The sequence below is a fragment of the Miniopterus natalensis genome, chromosome 9 (assembly GCF_054644295.1).
Source record: "Miniopterus natalensis isolate mMinNat1 chromosome 9, mMinNat1.hap1, whole genome shotgun sequence".
NCBI lineage: Eukaryota > Metazoa > Chordata > Mammalia > Chiroptera > Miniopteridae > Miniopterus > Miniopterus natalensis.
Window position 1 is genome coordinate 10,857,307 of NC_142089.1, and position 19,799 is coordinate 10,877,105.

The following is a 19,799-nucleotide window of genomic DNA, read 5'->3' on the forward strand; positions in this document are numbered from 1 at the left end:
TGCTTCTTAAGACCCCTAAGGGAGCAGAAGAAAAGAGAGGAGGCCATGGATTAAACTTCCTGGGACTTCTGGATCCAGCCACTCCCCAGGTACCAGAATAAGCCAACTGGCAACAATGGAAAAGGGCACTATTTGTAATTCATTCATTCATTCATTCATTCATTCATTCATTCATTCATTCATTCATTCCAGGTATTGGAATGTATCAGTGAACCAAAATCCTTGGAACTTAATTATAGTGAGGAAAAACAAATGTTAAACCTACAAGTAAATAGATATTTTTCAAAGAGTAATAACTGCAATGAAGAAAATAAAGCATTGCATCGGAGAGTGACTAGGGTGGGGACTAACTCTGATTCTTAATTCGGGGGGCGGGGCAGGCTTCAAGCTGAGAGACCAGAATGGTGAGAAGGAACCAGCTATGTTGCAACCTAGCGCAGGGTCAGCTAACTTTCTGTCAACACTTTCGGCTTTGGGAGCCACTGCAAGGTCTTGGGTTCCTGCCTCCCTCTGAATCCTGACCACTACTGGAACCCACAGGATGGCCAGCCCTCTAAAGACCTGGTAACTTGCCAGTGCCTCATGGTCCCTAAGCAGCGGCATGTTTGGGTGCAAAGGACCCAGGTTCTGGAGTCCCAAGACCTGGGTTCAACTTCAGGCTCTGTCTGGAGCTAGCTAAGTGACCACAGGACAGTTGCTCCATCTTTCTGGTATATCACTTTCCTCATTTATAGAATTAGCCATATAACCCTGAAGACATTATTTAAATACCTCTGAACATGAGTCTCTTTATCTGAAACATGAGGTTAGCAATATGAAATAGCATAGGTAGGGCCGAGCCCACCAGGCTTGGTGTATAGTTAAGACTTAATTAAATGGTTCAGGGCTTTTTTTGCTTTTGGTTTTCTGTTTATTTACTGCTTTTATTATTTTAGGCCCAAATGCTTTGCCTGTTGCTTCGGCGCTCTTCCCAGGGGGTGGGGGGTGGGGGTGGCAGTTAACTCTAACCAGCTGGTTGAGTCACGGGACTCACGCCTGCCCACCCACTGCACAGAAATGGCGGGAGGTTGATTCCAGTGGGCTACTGCCTACTAAAATTGCTTCGAAAATATGAGATTGATGCTTTCTAACAAATCCCTTCTAATCCCACACTTTAATCTTACACTTACCTCAAATTCACTTACTCCATGATACCTTCATCCCACAATCCCCAACGATGTAACCCGAGCCCCTCAGCTCTGCTCTCCACCAGCACTGTTCTGTGCACATTACCTAATTATTGCCTAATTTTACGGAGCCTCTCCTTCCTCTCCATTAAAACCACAACTGAGCAACACACAATATCCCTGTATGTCCCTGAAATCCTACTCAGTGCAGAATCTTGCACAAAGCTACCCTCTCTTTCTGTACTTAACGGCCTCTGCCTTTTCTCTGTTCTACTCAGAGACCCAGCCTCCCTATGCTCCCATTTTCCATTTCTCGCTCGTCTTTCACACCCAATCTGGCGGCTGGGAGTTCAGGAGCCTTCTCCTTGGCATCCAAAACGCCTGCCTGTCTCCTTGTTAATCTATTTTCTGATCAACTGTGAAGAATGTTGGGTTTCTTCCCCCGCCCTTTTAGTGCAGTTCTAACGTCTTTCCCTTGTAATTAAGCAATTCTGCACTTTAACTCGGGACAGCTCGAGGAGGTCATCCTTGTCCAACTGTTCTGCCAAAGATAAGCTCAACCGGCACAGAGACTCCCCCTCTCTGCCCACCCTCCTCGCTGGCGGAATGGCTATTAATTTGCCACAGCTTCTACAGAATTATCACAGGCCTGGCTTCCAACTCCCACACATGCCTCGGGAAGGTTTTGCTTGTCAGTGAGTTTGGTAACTTAGAAACCCCTTCCCTAACAACTTTGAAGAGCAGAGTCATGTGTTCTCCCAGGCTCTCTGCTGGATTATTTTTAAGTCAAACTTGAGTCTGTGCATGCACTTTCTATACCTCTTGGTACCATATAATTACCCGTGTTCAGGGGGTGTCATATTCAAGACACGCTGGTCAAAAGATAACATGACTGTGAGCTATCTCAGAGCAAAACCTCAGTTATGATTCATTCCTGTAAGCCCACTCATGGTTATTTAGAGACTAACACCTCCTTCAGGTAAAACCATCCCATTGAACCTGCTTTCATAACCCACTGCCTCCTCTCCAGTGCAGGGACCATCTGTTACGTGGCGGGAACATCAACCCTCCCCAGCATCTCGAACGTGGAGAGGGGAGGTGGGGCAAACAGGTGTTTGGGGACCAGGGCCAACTTTGTGACTTTATACTCACACCTTGGGTCCTGAACCCCTGTCCACCCCCCTCAGTCCAGAAAGCCTTCTGCAGCATCCATCACTATCCCTGCTCTGCTCATTTCACCAACTCTAGGCCTGGCAGCCACAGCCACAGAGTGATCTGACAAGATCTAGGCGTAGGCATCCATCAAGCTGCCAGCTGAATAGGGAAGTGGCCTGTTTATTTAAACATAAGAGCTGCGCCCAGAGGCCTGCTAGGAGTCAGGAAACAAACACTGAGGACTGTTCCCAAGGAGCTGCCAGAAGGGCAGGTGCTCCTTCCTTAAAATTAATCACCAAATCAGCTGGAAAGAAGGCAAATTTGATAGGAGCAGCGAATGCCAAATTCCCGCTTCCGGAGGGCCCACCTCCCACCACAAGGGTCAGACCACCCAATTTCACTCACAGCCCAAATCTAAATCTACTGTGGATGCGATAAAATATAACCACCCACAGACCATCTGCGGGTATGGACTGGGACGAATTGGTTTTAAAAAAATATTTATCAGTTAATACAATCCCCCTGCCAATTCCCACCCCTCCTTGTGAGGCTTTTAGGATAAAAACGCTCAGGAGAACCAACAGGAGGTGGTTGTGGGCCTGAGGCTGAGAAAACTTTGGTACCATTCCCAGTTGGAACCAGGACGAATGGTTAGAATCCACTGTCCTGTGCAGACTGCCACGTCTAAGGGGCGAGTGGAGACTCTGGACACACGCCACCAAGTGCTCAAAGGTTTGGAAAAGGCCCAGGGGAATGAGTGGGTGGAGGGGGGCCGCTCCTGAAGGAAACCAACTAACGCAGCCGCAGGGGGCAGTTGGGGGAGGGGCAAGAACTTGCAGAAACTGAGTTGACTCGGGAGGAAGAGCACCGGCCTGGGGGAGGCTCGGGTCTGGTTCCGGCCTCTCCATGTGACGGGACGTCCTCCGGTCCCTGTGTCTGGGTCCTGTCTGTACTGCCCAGCCAGCGGGGCATGGCCCAGCGGTTTCCCAGGCCCCTCGGCTGCAGCAGAGCCCTGGAGTTGTCCTATTCCGGCAACGGTGAGCCCCGGCCAGGCTGGCTTTGCCACTGGGGAGCAGCCACTACCCCCGGGGCACCTGTCCTGCCGCCCAGGGGTCGCCCGGGTCGGGCGACCTGCGGGGGGCCGCGGGGCGGAGGCCGGGGCGCGCTCACCTCGCCTCTGCGCTCCATCCGCGCGCGCTCGCGGGCTCCGTCTGCCTGGTAAACAGCCCGGGTCTCCAGGGCAACCGCGCAGGTGGGGGGCCACGTGCTTCCGGCCTGGCCCCGGAACGGGTGGGGGGGAGGGGGGCTGGGTGCAGGGGCGGGGGCGGGGGAGGCGACTGAGAGCCTGGAACCAGGTTTCCCGTCTCCCCGGGGAGCGCCTGGAGCTGTGGCCTGGGGCTGGGGGGTGGGGGGGTGGGGGGCAGGCCGCCTGCCTCAAGCCTGGTTTGTGGCCTTGGTGACCCTGCCGGGGTCCCCAGCGTTTAGATGGAGCTGCTGGACTGATTCCTGGTGCCCCGAGAATCTGAGTGGCTGCTTTTAGGGCATCCGTTGGAGTTGGGGTCCGCTTTTCTGCCTTCTCTGTCCTCAGTGCAACTCTTTCAATACCAGGCGCCTGACCTCATTTCCCCACCAGCCTCCCACTCCCCGGCCACGTCCCACCTGGGACCCTGTTTTCAGCTACGCTGACACCTGCTTTCTCCTTCCCCACCATACCCGCCTACACTTCCAGCAACACCAGTCACTTCTGCATTTGTCTTTCAACATCCTGGAGACTCCAGTCTATTGTCCTCCCTGCTGTCCGCCCACCCATCGACCTGGTCCATCGCCTCAGTCATTTTCCTGCAAGAATCCTCCAGGCCCTGTCTGCTGTCTCTCCATTCCTCCCACTTGATGAACCCGCAGCTGGTCCGCTGACCGCCCCGGATACTGGAGAAATGTTGACCTGCCACCTTTCGTTGATGGGAGCCTTTCGTGTGTTGTCCAGGCTCAGCTGAAGCCTCAGCCCTGCACAGAAATCCTTCCACGTCTCAGTTCTGTCTCCTTTCTGCTCAATGGCTCTTTCAGACATTGGTGTCTCTCCTGAAAACTCACACCCCTCCCCTTCCCCTTCTCACTCAGAAGCTGAACTTCTCTCTTCAGAGAGAAAATAGATGCCATCCTATGGAATCATTCTCAGCTTTCCACCGTCGGACCTACGACCTTGTCTACTTTTTTCTCGCTGCTTTCCTCTCTCCCTCCTGTTTTAATGCAGGGGGCCCAGCCTCTGATTCTGTCCAAGACTGACTGCTCCTCCATGACTTCCCTGAAGCCTGTTCTCTGTCACGGGGCCACATGTATACACACCCTCACCATAGTCCAGGCCTTTGCTCCTGCTCTCCCCTCTGCCTAGAAGATTCTTCCCCAGTCTCCCCAGCCCCCCCTCCCCTTCCTCTGCCTAATGCTCACTTACCCTTCAGAACTCAATTTAGTGGGTGAAGTCTCTCTTCCATGATGAAGTTAAGATAGTTTCAGAAAGAGTCCTAACTGGACTGTCGTCTGCCAGGCACTGTTCTAGACTTGGAGTATGCAGATGAATAATTTAGTGACTGCAGTATTAGAAGATAATGTTAGTAGCTATTCAAGAACCATATCAGAGGAAAGAATTAGGATTCATTACCCAGCATTGTGGCAAAATATTTGCTGTCTTGTCTATCCCAGACACATGGAACAGAATTACAACGCAAGCATGACTCCAATTCTCCTCAAGATGTTCACATTTGGTTGAGAAGACACATCACACACCCAGAGAGTTACAAATCAGATTATTTTCAATACAGTTGGAGCCAAGTGTGGAAGAGCAGGCACAGGCTGGACATGATTATGTGCTAAGCCATTGGCACTGACAGAAACGTCTTTGAGGCTGCAAAGGAGGTGATCATGCCAGCGGTGGTGTTTCTGCCCATCTCATAAAGGAAGCGCCTCATCTGTGGGAACTGCTGGGCAGGCCTCCTGCTAGGGTCACTTCCTCACCCACCCTGGACACCCAGGGAGGCATTTGAGGCCCCAAGAAGGCGCAGGAGGTAGTGGTTTTGGGAGCTGATGGGTTTGCAGCTCTGCGCTGGTGGCTTATTTCCTATAAATGATTATGTCAGAAATATCTAAGCAATGCTCTTCAGCCCTTCAACGCCCACTCAAAAAAGATTAAAGTGCATTCTTCATCAGCTATTTTAATATCACCTAAGAATTATACAATCTTTTGGAAAATCAAATTGGCTTCTCAGCCCGTGTGTGTGTGCGCGCCCACGCAGGCAGGCAGTGAAATGGTGCTTGTGCCCGGGGTCTGTTTAATATTTAGCAGCGTGTGCCTTTTGCTCGCTGGTGTCATGTAATGCACAATGTGAAATGAGAGGGAGGCTGGAGGGAGGAAAGGCAGCTGGCCAGTCAGTTGCTGTGCCCACCTGATCTTTAAATGGAGAGCCGCCTCTGCCGCCTGTGACTCCCACCTTTCTTTAAAGAAGGCGTCTGCAGAGGACAGACCCTCTAGTGCACACATGCAAAGTGGGTTCTTGTAACGTGGCCAGAGGTCACCGCTATGCCAGCTCACGTGTAGACTCCCTCTCCTTCCCAGCCATGGTTCCCTCTCCTCCCCAGCTCTCTCCCTGAGCTCCAACCAACTGGATACCCAAATGGGCCCTCAGGTTTTTCATCTCTAGGGGCTTTGCTCATGCCTACCCCACCCTGCTCCCTTCCTTAAAATTAATCCACGTTCACTGATCCTTCAAAGCCCATCTTAAAAGTCACCTCTTTCATGAAGGCTTTTCCGGAACCCCCTTTCTCTCCTCAAACTTCAGGTGCTTTTTCTCGCCCCTCTTGGCCCAGTAGGACACACCCAACCAAGATGGTACCGTGCACCTCCCTACGTCAGCTCTTCTAACTTTCATGCCCCTCCTTCACAGAGGAGGCATTAGGAAATAACTGAGCCTCGGGGCCTCCCACTGCTGAGTGGCAGAGCAGTTTCAAAACTGGCTGCCTCCAGTCTGGCCGCCTCCAAAGCCCACCCTATACCCTAGAGCCCCGCCTCCACCAGGCATTCCCGCAAGGCATTTTATCTATATCCACCGATGGCATCATCATAGGTTTTGCAGGCGTGGCCTCTCGGGTCAAGTTTAAATCTTGGCTGCACCTCTTGCTAGCTGAGAACCTTGGGTAACTGATTTGGCATCTCTGGACCTCACTCTCCATGTCTGTAGAATGGATTGCGGTGAGCGCGAAAGGAGAAAGTGCGCGTGAGGGCCTTAGCACAGCGCCCGGCACGTGGTAAGTGCTTGGTCAGGGTTAATGCTTATTGTCCGAGCGCTTTCATCTTATAGTGCACGTCTCCTTCAGTAGGTTGTGAGCCTGTGTCCGAGTCCCCTACTTTGCCCACACAGCGCCTGCTTCATGGCAGGTGCTCAGCAAATGAGAATTAAATTAATGATGATGGAGATGCCGACTCCATGGCTGGGCTTTCCACTGAGAGATCCAGCAAGCTGCCAATTGGTACCCCTCACCCCAAGGATATGTGGTTTGAAATCTAAATGACCTCCCCAGGGTGGGGCTGAAGGCAGGAGCGTATATGCGTTTCACCTTTGCAATCTCTGGCACAGTGGAACCTTTTCTTGGCAACGCCAAGTTCATAACTGCTCCAGGAACAATACAGTTGATGTGGCTGGAGCCAGTGGCCCCAGACGCTCAATGGCCCCAGGTACACAGGCTCGGTCAGTTGTCCTTTTAATTATTTCTCACTCTCCTTTGCCTTCCTGCTATGGGCAGCCACTCGGCCTTCATTCCCGTTCAGCTTCTGGGTCCGAGCAAAGAGAGGCTGATGTCGCGTTGCTAGAGCTGTGTCTGAAATCAGAACGCTGTGGCGGCTGCTCGGATGCTCGGGTCATTGGTTTTGTCTTCTCAGCTGTGTTTGGATAGGTACAGGCCTTCGCTTAACAACCCACAGGTAAGCAGGAGAACTGCCGCGGGGCTAGGGGTGCACCTTTGGGGTCAGGCACGCCTGGGTTAAGTTCTGGCTCTGTTGGTTTGCAGGGCAAAGTGCCTAACCTCTGCCCATCTCCATTCCCTCATCAGTAAACTTGACTTGATTGTCCGTGACCCCTTAGGAGTATTCCAAGAGGATTCAAGGGGATAATCCGTGGACTGTGCTTGGTCCCATGCTGGTCCTCAGTAGGTTGTGGTTTTGTTTTTATTTCTGTAGCTTGAAGCACGATTGTACTCTGATCATCCATCCATTCATTCCCCAAATATTTATTTACTGCCCATCTCTCCCCGCCTAGTTTCCCTATCTGCAAAATGAGGATAATAGTACTTATCTAGCTGCGGGATGTCCCATCCCCGAAGAGGGGACCTATCAAAGCTTGGGCTGAGCATTCCAGAAACAATGGAGACCCAAACGTAGAATTTCTCCCGCATTGGGCCCTTGGTCTACATTTGGTCTGTATTTACCCACTTGATCTCTCCAGCAGCTCAGCAGCCTTCCTTGGGCCAGAATCCGATCTCCCTAGAAAAACACAGAGTTGGTGCTTACTAAGAGTCTGCGCCGTTTCATTACCGGTAATGCACCCAGGTCCCTTTTCTTGTATCTCCGAAGTGCCATCACCTGCTCATTTGAAAGACTCGAGTCCCTTCCTCATGGACTAAATCATCATACAATTATTTTTTAAGACTCAAAAGAGAAAAAGGAAGCCAGCGTGTAGAGCTGGAACCTGATTTGGAAACACCCTGCAGTCTTTGGGATGAGCTTGGTCAGGGCCCCCCAGCCCTGCAGCATCCACCAGGATTTTGCTGGAGAGAACAAAATTAGCAAAGACTCCTGGTTCCCTCTCCCAGGGCTCCGCAGCAGGACTCTCATTTAGAAGTTTTCCTGGCAAACCTTGCCACGGAGACTAAGTCGAGCTCTGCACCTGCCCAGTCCTCTTGGCTCAACCGAGCCATTGTTCATAGTCCAAGTCCTGACATAGCAGATTCTGCCTGGTTTATGATGGGCACATAGAGACCACTTCTCCTTAAAGAGAGCTGTCGGCTGATCAGGGGGCTCCACATGACGAGGGGGGGCACTGAGCCCACATTCTCTCTGCTGTCCTGTGGGACGTGGACCGACTATGGCACCATCACCATGGCCATAGTAATGGGGAGGGCGTGTCTGCCCAGCACAGCACTTTATAGTGCAAAGCACTTTTCCTGCATTGCTTCCGTTGGTCCCCATGTCTATGCCGTTGGGAGCAAGGGAGTTGTGGGAGCAAGGACATTGTTCAAACTCTCTGGGCCTCAGTTTCTCCATCTATAAAATGATGATGGGACCTCTCAAGTTTTTCTGAGGATTAGAGAATGGAATACCCATGAAGCTTTCAAAGGAAACAGCACCCTGCATGTCCTTCATAAATGCTGGAAATGATTGGTGGGCATTTTTAGTCTCACCTTAAGGAAAGGAAACCCAGGAGCTAAGGTTATGGATAAGATACCTGGGCATCAAGGGAGGAAATCATGGGGGGGGGGGGGCAGGTAGCTACTGTGCAAATGGGGCTCGACCTTCCTGAGCTGGATCTCCATCACAGACCACATATATGCCTTTAGACTTGGGAATGGAAGAAATACTGACTCCTCAAAAGAAAAACACACACACAAAACAAACAAGATGAAGGGTTAGTGTTGCCAAAGAAATAAATAAAAAACAACAACCCCAAACTTGCACTTTTTAAAAGCCTTCTTATCTTTCTATTTAGGTCTAAATACGAGAAAGAATATCATATTTAGAGATAATTAGGTTGGAAAAAGCTCTCTTTGCTCTGGGCTCTCCACTGAGAGCCTTCCAAGGTCTGACTGCACTTGGGGTTTTGCACCCACGTGGACTCACCTCCTTTTGGCCATTTCCTCCCCTAACAGGTGTTCAACTGGCCAACCCCTGGCGACCAGAGGAAGCTGTGATCGTGGCACCTCGGACCCCCTGGTCTCCTCGGGAATGAAGGTCATCGGGGTTCTCGTGGTCTTCACCTCCTGCTGTAAGTACCGAGCAGCTGGGAGAGTCCCAAGGTGCTGTCCTCCGGTCTGTGTGTCTGTGTCCTTGGGGTGGTCCCTCCTGAGGTGGCATCGGGTGAAGGGAAATCAGGTAAGTTCACTTAAAAGAGAATCAGGAGGGGAACAGGCTCCCACCAAAATCCTTCTGCTTCAGTTTCTTCTGCAAAATGGGTTGATCCCAGTGCTGGGATCGCCCAAAACTTCTGGGAAATCAAAAGTTGCAACCATTTTCTAAGAAAGGAGGCATTTGGCTTTGTTTTACCACACAGTCCTTTCAGGAGTCTGTCCTTCGGACGCTAGTTGCCTTTGTTTAAAGTCATTTGGATTCCAGAACAGAACCGCAGACATACATCTGGCTAATTTAGGAATCATTATTTCCCGTCAGAAGGGCTTTCTTACGGTGACTTCTGCAGTAATTGGTAATTATTTGTCATCTCTGCCAGGGATCAGACTGTGTAGCTCTGCAACGTGAAAGAACGTATAGGAAACAGCATTAGTTCTGCTGGGAAACTCTTCGCCCCTTGATTAGCTGAGTGGAGATTTGTCTAAATCCATTTTTTTTACCTGTTTCTGCTATGGAGCAGTAACTTTTAGGTCCCTAAGTCAAAATGTAAAAATGGGGTTTTCATCTTCTCTTAGTGGTGGAATTTACAGTTTTCAAGATCATGGTGTGGGGGGACCCATACGCACGCAGGCTCCTGGCACCCTGAATGCCGGGCCCTGCAGTTAGGGAACCCAAAGCCTCGCAGTTCTCGCTGCATTGTCTCTCCTCCCCGATTTTCTCGTTGGCAGTGATAGCCCCCGCCCACAGCAGCTTCTGGCAGTTTCAAAGGATGGTCAAGCACATCACAGGGCGGAGTGCCTTCTTCTCATACTATGGATATGGCTGCTACTGTGGGCTCGGGGGCAAGGGGACCCCTGTGGATGACACTGACAGGTGAGTAGAGGAGCTTCAAGGCCTGTCATTTAATTTGCATTGAAATCCATATTTGAAGAGAGGGCTCGTATCAGGACTCTTGCATTGCAAGTAACAGAAACCGATTTAGGTGAGTGTGAGAAGAAAAACTGGATGGGGATTGGAGGGAGGTCTCGAGGAATCGAAAATCAGGGCTGACTTTGGGAGCATGTGGCCCATGCAGCTGCACAGGACCAGCATTCCTAAGGACCTGCACCATCTGGAAATTCTTACGTTTCCATTTGGCACCAGGCCTTGCAAATTATGGAGTCGGTCCTGCCCAGAGCTCTAGGAACATTTTCAATGCTCACGGCAAACGTGGTCTCCTCCCAGCTCCCCAGTTTTTAGGATGATAGGCGCAGCCAGACTGACCCACTGCCTCCCAGTCCTAATTCCCTACACCAGGAGAAAGAATCCGAGTGGCCCAGTTTGGAAAAGTCACCCATCTGGGGGAGGTCATGCGGCACAAACTCCATGGGGGTGAGGGAATGTGACTCCTAGAAAAAGCTCTGCAGGTTGGTGTACTCTGCGAGGACCTGGACAGTGGGAAGCAGGAGGGCGTGCGAGCCACTTCATTGGAAGGAATAGGAAAATAAAGGTTCCTTGCCACTTACACCTAGCCAGGATAAATATGTCTCCATGGTGGGGCCTGCAGTGTCACTCCTAGAGCTTGATTCCTGTGGGTGGGGCTCATGAGACCTGGAACGTTCCAGCTGGAGGGGCGCTGACACTGATGAAATGCCCATCATGCGCCCAGCACTGAGACTGGTGAGCTTCCCGAGGGACATAATTAAACCTCCCAGCTAGTGGCCGCCTCAGGGTTACCATCCGCATTTTACAGGCAACAACAGTGAGGACCCGTGAAACCCAAGTGGCGAAGCCCAAAGACATGCAGTAACCAGGTAGCAAAGGCAGGATTTGAACAAGAATTTGCCTGTTTTAAAGTCTGGGCCCTTCGATGCTCTGTGCCTCCCCTTGTCCAAGTTCAAAGGCAGATGAGAAAGTTAACGCTTTTAGCCAAAGATGACGGATGGCAGAGCGGCTGCTTGTGGACCCAGATGGGACGGGGGAAGACAAGCGTCGGCCCAGGGCACCAGCCAGAGCCTTTTCCTTTCCGTGTCTCAGATCCAGTCCCAGGTTTGTGCGCTCCTCCCCCTTACGGGGTTGAAGAAATGAGCCGAGGCCGTGCCCAGCTTGTTCCTCCCTCGGATGTTCTCCCTTCCTGGCCCCCCCCCCCGCCCCCCCCCCCCCCCGTCACTCTGCGCACCATGAGAGCAAGAACTAAAGCATTACGTGCTTTTGCTGACAGCTGTCTCCTCAGAGACTGTCACAGCGCTTGGCATATAGCAGGTGCTCAGGAAAAAGTCATTTCGTGAACAAGTGAGTGCGCAGACCTCACGCTGAGTCCCGAGTGCGTCATTTTCCAGCTGCGCACCTTTGAGAAATTTACAGCCGAACCTCATTTCCTCCCCCATAAATGGGGATGGTGATCGCACTTCATGGGGTAACTGTGAGGAGCTAATGAGATAGGTACAGGACAGGGCTCACTAAATGTGAGCAGTTATTTATATTATTTTTAATATCATTAATTGACCTCCCTACATTCAGCGCCTTCCCTTCCCAGGGAGGAGGCAGGTGAGTCGTCTGCACCAAGGGCCTGCAGCTGACTCGCGCGGGCCCACCCCCGGTTAAAGCCCCTCTCTCCCTCTGGTCTGGCCCCCAGGTGCTGCCTGGCCCACGACTGCTGCTACGAGAAGCTGAAGCAGCTGGGCTGCCAGCCCTTGCTAAGCAGCTACCAGTTCCGCATCTTCAATGGCACCGTGGTCTGTGAGTAGCCTCTCTGTGGGGAAATGTCTTTGAACCTGAGCCTTCCCTTAATGTCTGCCTCCTTGTGGACCCAAAGAACATTTAGGGAGTGAGATTTTTCCAAGTGCTTGGAGATGGTGAGCAGTAATTCTGGGAACCAGAGCTTCCTGGGAGTCCTTGCTTTGTCCCTCCTGGTTGCTCCTGCCCACAGCTGCGCCCAGGACCCTCTGGGAGCACGGAGCCGGCGTATGTAGTATGTGCTCAATAAATAGTTGTTGATTTGAGATTATGTTGGATTTTGCAGCTTCGCTTGGCAACTGTTGCTGCTGAGAACTTTCTCCTTATGGCTGTCATGTGCTAACGAAGCAGCTCAGCTGTCTTTCAGTTGAACAAATATTTGGTAAGGGTGATGGCATGCCAAGCATTGTGATAGGAGCCGCGGGGGACACCAAAGTAAATAGAAGGGAACGGGGCAGGGAACTCACATGTCATCGAGGCCATTCAAGGAGATGGGCAAAGGACAAGGGCGGGCAAGTACAGAGTATCCAGCACGTGGGGAGTGGCCCCGATTTCCTGGGGGATGTCCTGTGGCTACTGGGATGTGGACGTGTGTAGGGCAAGTTCAGTCTGAAGGGCAGCGCCCTTGAGAGCCCTGGGCCGTGGCCTCCTGTGAATGCGGGTCGTCCCAGCGCAGCTGTGGTTGACGTCCGCTGAGAGTGTGCGACTCCCCTCCTCCTTGGCCTGGGCAATAGCAGGAACCCCCGTCCTCCCCGTGCACGGTTATTCACAGCTGTGAGTGTGTCTTGAAGCCACAGCCCAGGACCCCAGCATTGGAGGAGGCAGAGGAGAGTGACCTGGAACAGAGGCCGGAGCCCCAGGTGGTGGCAGGCAGAAATGTCCTCTGCTTGACACATGCTGAGTGGTGGCAGGAGGTGCAGGCAGAGGCTGGGAGCTGGACAGTCCCTGCTGAGTGACAGTGGCCCATTGCTCCTGAAACCTCATCAGGGCTCCTGGGGCCCAGAGCCTGCTCAGGGAATTAGCATGCAGGGACACTTCCTGGTCTCCACCAGGACATCAGCATCCCCTTCCTCAGCTGACCCGGCCAGTGAGCACCAGGCCGACACCTGCCGTCCTCACCCCACCTTGCCAAGGCCCTGAATCCTGGAACAGGCCCAGACCTGGCTGATCTGGTTTCTAATCCTGGGGCTGCTGCTGATAGCTGCTGAGACCTTAAGGGAGACTCAGGCACATTCATTCACTTGCGCAGTAATAACCGAGCGCCCATTAAGTGCTCATCCAGCGCCAGCACTGTGCCAGGGGCAGGGGCACTGAACAAAGCAGCCTCGGGCCCTGCTCTCTTGGTGTTCTCTAGAGCAGAAGGCGCCCTTAGAGACCATCCTGACCCACCCTTCATTGTAGCAGCAGGGAGACTGAGGCCCAGAGAGGGGAAAGGCTTGATTCGCGTAACAGGTGAGATTAAAACACATGTGTCTTGAGCCTTCCAGTGCTCTGGAACATGCTATCTGGCCTGAGTTGTCTGAGCCTCAGTCTCTTCATTGTAAAATAGGTAATAACAACAACTGCAGGTTATGAGCATCTGTGACAGCACCTGGAACCCCCATGACAAACCTTTGGGGTGGGTATTATCTCCCCATTATCGAGGAGGCCCCTGAGGCTCAGAGAGGCCAAGTGAGATGGCCAGGGTCACAGAGCCAGGGAAAGAAAAGTTGGGGTCCTCTGACCCCAGAGCTGGTTCTCCTGCCCTCCCCCCCCCAGGCAGGGGACTGTCAGGAGGGCAGTGGGTGCTCTTGATTGGAGGCCTCACACAAATGCATCTCATGGTCTGCAGCACACTCATCAGGAGGCTCAGCCCGGGCCCAGGGGGCAAAGAAAGGCAGATGGAGTTTGCTCCTCGGCAGTGCCCCAGATCTTTCTGTTCTAGTTCTGTGTAACCCGCTAAGAGGCCCAGAGAGAGCCATGTTTTGGAGTTGGCCAGAGTTGGGTCCAAATCCCAGCTTCACCCCTTCTAGCTGGATAATTGTGAAACCACGTGGGCCTCAGGCTCCTCATCTGTAAAATGGAGCTAATAATACGCACTTCATGAGGTGGCTGTAAGGAGCAACTAAAGTAATCCAACTAAAGGCTCTGGCCCATGGCAGGTTTTAGAGGTTGAGAAATCTTTTTTCATCTAGGTTTTCTTTCCTCCTTTACCTTGTGGGAAAGCACTGGGATTTTCTTTATTACTGTTGAGAGATTTCTTTGAAGCATCTCCTTGAGCTAAAGTCATGAACCCTTATAGAATAAAAGCTCTCCCCCCCGCCCCCGCCCATCCCCAGTTACACTGCAGTTGAAAGAGCTGCCCTACAAGGGTTAATCGCCTCCCCAGCCTCCAGTTCTGAAATCCTGCACCCAGGCCCAGGCCCAGGTTGCCTAGCAACCAGTGGCTGCTCTGGGATGCGGTGGGTGAGCAAGGGAGACGTCCCTAAATGTCAGGAGGAGATCAGTGCAGAGATAGGCCTGTAACCTGAGCCCTGGGGCCTGGCGAGGAAGGCTGCCCTCCTGCAACCAGGGAGGTTGTTATCTGTCCTGTGGGTGGGTTTACATAAGGACTTGGCATTTGCAAGGGACTTTGGGATCAGCCAGTGGTGACAGCCCCCTCCACCCACACATGCATGCATATGCTGTGCGGGGAAGAACCTGGCAGGGGGAGGCAGACACCAGTTGCAGCCAATGGGACTGCTCCCTCTGCCAGAGCGAGAAAGGTGAGCTTGGTGACCACTGGAATTTGTTGTTTGCCAAGATCTTCCTCCCTCACTGCTGAGCTCATTCCTCACCACATCACCATTTCTCTCTCCCAGCATTTGCCTCCACCTGAACCGATCTTGCTTACTTTTGCATCAACTTTCCCCGCAATAGAATGTGAGTCCCAGGAGAGCAGGGAACTAGCGTGTCTTGGGGGGGGGGAGGGGGTACTCATTCTCAGAGCCCTCAGAGCCCACAGAGCCTGAGGATGCCCCTGGAGCTGTGCCGTGTGGGGTCTGCTCGCTCAGACCTGTACCCCCAGGTCCTAGCCAAAGGCCAGGCCCGTGCTAGGAACTCGATCCCTGTTTGTTTGATGAGTGAATGAATGAAAAACTCATTAAATAACCAATGCAGGTGCTTATCTCCATTGAAAAGCCAAGGAACAGGCTGGGAGAGAAGCACCTGAGATCCTAGCGCATGCGGGCAGCAGGTCTGGACCGGGAGCCTGGCTTTCTGGCCCCTGGGATGGGCCCCTCTCGCTGCCCCGCAGGGAGTGGCAGCCGGGCCAGTGAGGCAGCAGCAGGCGGTGACGGCCTGTTCACTGGCGCTCAGGGCTCAAGATCTGAAACCGGAAGGCAAGCTGCCTGCCTGGAAGGAGCCTGCGTCTAAGGAGGAGACAGACCATAAAATATTCAGAAGCAAAGATACATTTGGGTAGTGACAAGTGCTATGAAGTACCTAAAACAAGGTGGCGAGGTAAAGAATGGTGAAGGGACGGGGAGGGAAGGATGGCTACTTTAGATGGCTCAGGAAGACCTCTCTAAGGAGGTGGCGTTTGGCCAGTGTGGTGGGAGCAGAGGAGACAGGAGGGGAGGGGAGGTTGGACGCTGGACAGGGACAAGTCCGCCAGGGCTGTGGGGACAGGGTAAGGAGCTCACCCTCCCCTTCAGTTGTGGGGGAAGCTGTTGCATCCTTAGAAGCCTGGAGTGACCTGCACCGATTTTGCTTTAGGAAGATCACTGTGGCCACCACAAAGTTGGGGAGCATGGGAAGAAAAAGGGGGGGGCCATGAGTGGGCTGTTTCAGTAGCTGGGGGGAGTCAGCACAGCTGGACGGGTGTGATGAGGTGGAGACGGAGAGACGGGTCAGGTGCTGGGTGTGTTTGGGAGGTAACTGAACAGGACCTGCTGATGGGTTAGATGTGGGGTGGGGAGGAAAGGGGCTGAACCCGAGGCTCTCGGCCTGCGCAGCCATGGAGAAGGGCACGAGAGAAAGGAAGAGGGAGTTTGGAGAATTGAGGTGGAAGTGAGGAGAGCTGGAAAGGGAGAGGGGAAAGGGACAGGAGGGGGCCTAGGCAGGGCGAGAAAGTTTTCCAGAGACAGCACCTGGGTGAGTGACAGCGCCTGGCACCAGGCCCTGCAGGGAGTGAGGTTGAATGGGGCGGCCCGGTGCCCAAGCAGCCCTCCTCCCGAGAGGACCAGCCATAGACCGAGTGGGTCCTGCACAACGTGGTGGCTGCCCAGGGGCGGAAGCAAAGCGCAGCTGAGGTGCCAGACCTGGGTGTGGATGGGGGTGGGGGCTCTCGAGGGAGCCCCCGGGAGTGCTCGGGCTTGTTGGCTCTCCAAGGCTTTTCACAGATACGGCAGGGGTGTGAGGGCAAAGGTGACCCAGGCAGCAGGAACAGCGGGAGTGGCAGGAACTGGGAACCAGAGGTGGGAACGTCCTGCGCAGGGTCCATCAGGAGGGTGGATGGAGGGGCGGAGCTGAGGCGAGGGCGGGTGTCCACGTGTCCTGGGAACGCAGGTCTCCAGGGAGATGCAGGAGGAGAGCTCCTGCAGGAACTGCGGGCCTAGGAGACGCAGCAAGGCAAACAGGCTGTGGCCAGCGCTGGGTCCCGCTTAAGAGGAATCTTCTTTGTCCTACATGTGAAGCTGAGGGCACAGCATCGTCATAATAACAGGCATTTGTACAGCACCCTCTGTGTGCCGGGCACACCCAACCGCTCCGTCCGTCAACAACAACAATGAAAATCCTCACACCCTACCAAGTAGACACTGTCATTTTTTGGACACTATTATTATTACCATTTCATAAATAAGGATGCTGAAGCTAACTTGTCCAAGCTCAACAAACCAGGAAGTCTGACTGCCTCCTTTTCTCGCCCTCAAGAGAGTGGAGCTGAGGGGAGTTACCTAGAAAGAGAAAGCTGTGCCTTAGCCCGCCCCCCCCCCAGCACTACAGCTCTGACTACTAAATAAAACATCCCCATCTAGTGGTGATTCGGCAAAAGGGCAGACACTTGATCCCAAAGGCCCATGGAGGCTTCATTCATTTATTCAACGACTGTTGGTTGAGCACCTACTATGTGCTGGCATTTATTCTGCATGCTGGGAATGGATAGACAGACAGAGTCCCAGCCTCACAGAGCTCACACTCTGATGAGGACTGACAGACACAAGCAAGTAAATAAATAAGAGAAGTACCAGTTATGAAAGTGCAGTGAATAAAATAAACAGGACTGGAAGGGAGAGTGGCTGGAGAGAGCCTTGGGCCAGGTGGTCATGGAGAGCGTCTCTGACGAAGGCATGTTTGACCAAGACTTAAAGAGTGGGATGGATCCGGCCACTCGAAGATCCTGGAGAGAACTGTTTTAGACAAAGAGGACAGCGAGTGCAAAGGCCCTGGGACAAGACTCTGCCAAAGGGATCGGTGTGCCTGGAGAAGGGTGTAGGTGGCAGAGTGAGGGACTGTGAGGGTGGAGAGGTTGGTGAGGGCTGGATCATGGTAAGCCTGCTTTGGAGACTTGGGATGTCTTCCTGCCATAGTGGGAACCCGCAGCAGGGATTTAAGCAGGAGAGTGAACCTAACCCAGGTTCCATTTGAAGAAGGTTTCTGTTTATTTCCTTCCATCAGGGGGAAAGAGCTGATGACAGGGATTGGGGTGGTGGCTGAGAAGATGGAGAGAAGAGAGCAGAGCATGGCATATCCTAAACACAGAGAAATCAATGGAACCTGCTGGTGGCCTGGATGTGAAAAGTCAAAGGAGGGGAGGGATCAAGCTTGGCTGCCAGTTTTCTGGCTCAAGTAGGAGGTGGTGCCATTTGCTGTGGGTGAAGGACAGGCTTGGTGGGCAGAGGGAGCACTTCCATCATGAATTCCCTTTTGGGGGTCTTGGGTTGTTGATGTCTGAGACACCACGTGAGATGTGAAGCAAGCTGTTGGAAATAGGAGATGAATTCTGAGGAAATGGTTCCCATTACCTGGGCCCACATGCTACCCAGGTGCACTAACCCAGGGCACCCCCTCCATGCAACCTGCACTCCCCCACTTCTCCTGTTTTCTTCTAGGCTACTCCTTACAGTCAGTACTTGCGATGTGGCCAGGTGTGACCAGGCCTTAGGGACGAAGGAAAAGGAGTCCAAGTTTCTTTCCTTTTCTCTTTTCAAACCCTGACTCCTTATGGCGAGTTCTCTGTTTTCCCAAACCTTGGAACCAAGCCCTGGGGGTGAGATGAGAGCTGCCAGTGACCCTCTGTCTCTCTGCAGGTGAATGTGCCCTTGGTCCCAGTGTAGGCTGCCTCTGTGGGCTGAGGGCCTGCGAGTGTGACAAGCGATCTTCATACTGCTTCAAAGAGAACCTGCCCACCTACGAGAAAAACTTCAAGCAGTTCTTCCTGAGCCGGCCCCGGTGTGGCAGGCGTAAAGTCCAGTGCTAGGGGGCCACAGGATCCCCTTGTCCGTCAGCATCTGCTCTGGGATCGCTTCTGGGAAGCCCTTTCCCAACAGGCCCCAGTTCATGTGGCTCACCCTCCAGCATTTGGCCCAGGTACTCCTTTGTCACTCAGCGTCAGAGGGGCTGGAGACCAAAGACAAAATCCTGGCATCCTATCGAGGGAGACAGATCATACGTTTATACATAAATCAATGACATCTTCTCATAGCAGTGAGTGCTGGGAAACAATAAAACAAGGTGACGGCACAGAGAGATGTCCCAGCCCCCATCCCAGGAAATTTCCAGGAGAGAAGAGGCCCCAGGATCTTCCCTAAACTCTGCCTCCACCCCCACCCCAAATCAGGATGCAGGGTGGACTTGTGAATGGGCCCACAGTCCAGATCTAGCTGTGAGCTAGACATCCTGCAGAACCAGGCCTTGGCACCCCCCGCCGATGGACCCAAGAGGCACACTCGGAGTTTGTTTCTCATGTGCTTAAGTTCTGCCTCCTGAAAACCCTCAGGTGGGAGAAAATTGAGGCCATCGTCACCTCCCAGAAGACAGAGCATGAGATCATCAGCACTACTGCTGCCATGTGGATGTCGTGGCCAGAAAGATGTCAAAGAAATGGAGCAAGAGGGCATCCAAAATTTCCATCCAAACTTGGAAGCTCCTGGTTGCATCAGACGTAAATTCTACAAAATATTAAAGTGATCTAACCTGGGTGGACCCTGATCTTTATAATGCCCGACTGGTATGGTGGATTGCAAAAACAGCCACAGTTTTTCTTACCTCTCTGTATCCTCGCCTCTCACGATGTGACACTGGGCTTTTCCCATCAAGGTGTAGAATATTCCCCCCACTCCTTGACTCTGAACTCTGAACGGGCCTTGTGACTTGCATTGGTCAGTAGGATGTAGTGGGAGTGATGGTCTACCAGTTCCCCAGCCTAGGCTTTAGGGGGCCTAATGCGTTCGACTCTCTAACACCTGCCTCCACCGTGAGAAAAAGCCTGGGCCAGCCTGCTGGGGGCGGGAGCCCACCTGGACCAGAGTCAATCAGCCCAGTTGTCTCAGCTGAGACCTCAGATGTGTGAGAATGCTCTGCGAACATTAGCAAAGCCGACTCATTGCTGACCACAGACGCATGAGAGAACCTAGCCAAGACCAAAACAACCGCCCTGCTGAGCCCAGGCTAAAATACCAACTGGCAGAACTGTGAGC

The 19,799-nt window shown here is 52.8% G+C and overlaps 1 protein-coding gene across 1 annotated transcript; it reads left to right on the forward strand.

The window, feature by feature from the left end:
- Positions 1–9,306: 9,306 nt before the first annotated feature.
- PLA2G2C (phospholipase A2 group IIC) lies at positions 9,307–18,580 on the forward strand. Its single transcript, XM_087820807.1, has 4 exons — positions 9,307–9,346; positions 10,155–10,299; positions 12,041–12,144; positions 18,411–18,580. The coding sequence occupies exons 1-4, from the start codon at positions 9,307–9,309 to the stop codon at positions 18,578–18,580; spliced, it is 459 nt and encodes a 152-aa protein (XP_087676933.1).
- The last annotated feature ends 1,219 nt before the right edge of the window (positions 18,581–19,799 follow it).

What these genes read in the sequence shown, in the direction of transcription:
- PLA2G2C (XM_087820807.1), top strand. Translation starts at nt 9,307, where the DNA reads ATGAAGGTCATCGGGGTTCTCGTGGTCTTCACCTCCTGCT. An exon ending in CGTGGTCTTCACCTCCTGCT is followed by an intron (nt 9,347 to 10,154) that starts GTAAGTACCGAG and finishes TCTCGTTGGCAG; the next exon opens with TGATAGCCCCCGCCCACAGC. An exon ending in CCTGTGGATGACACTGACAG is followed by an intron (nt 10,300 to 12,040) that starts GTGAGTAGAGGA and finishes TCTGGCCCCCAG; the next exon opens with GTGCTGCCTGGCCCACGACT.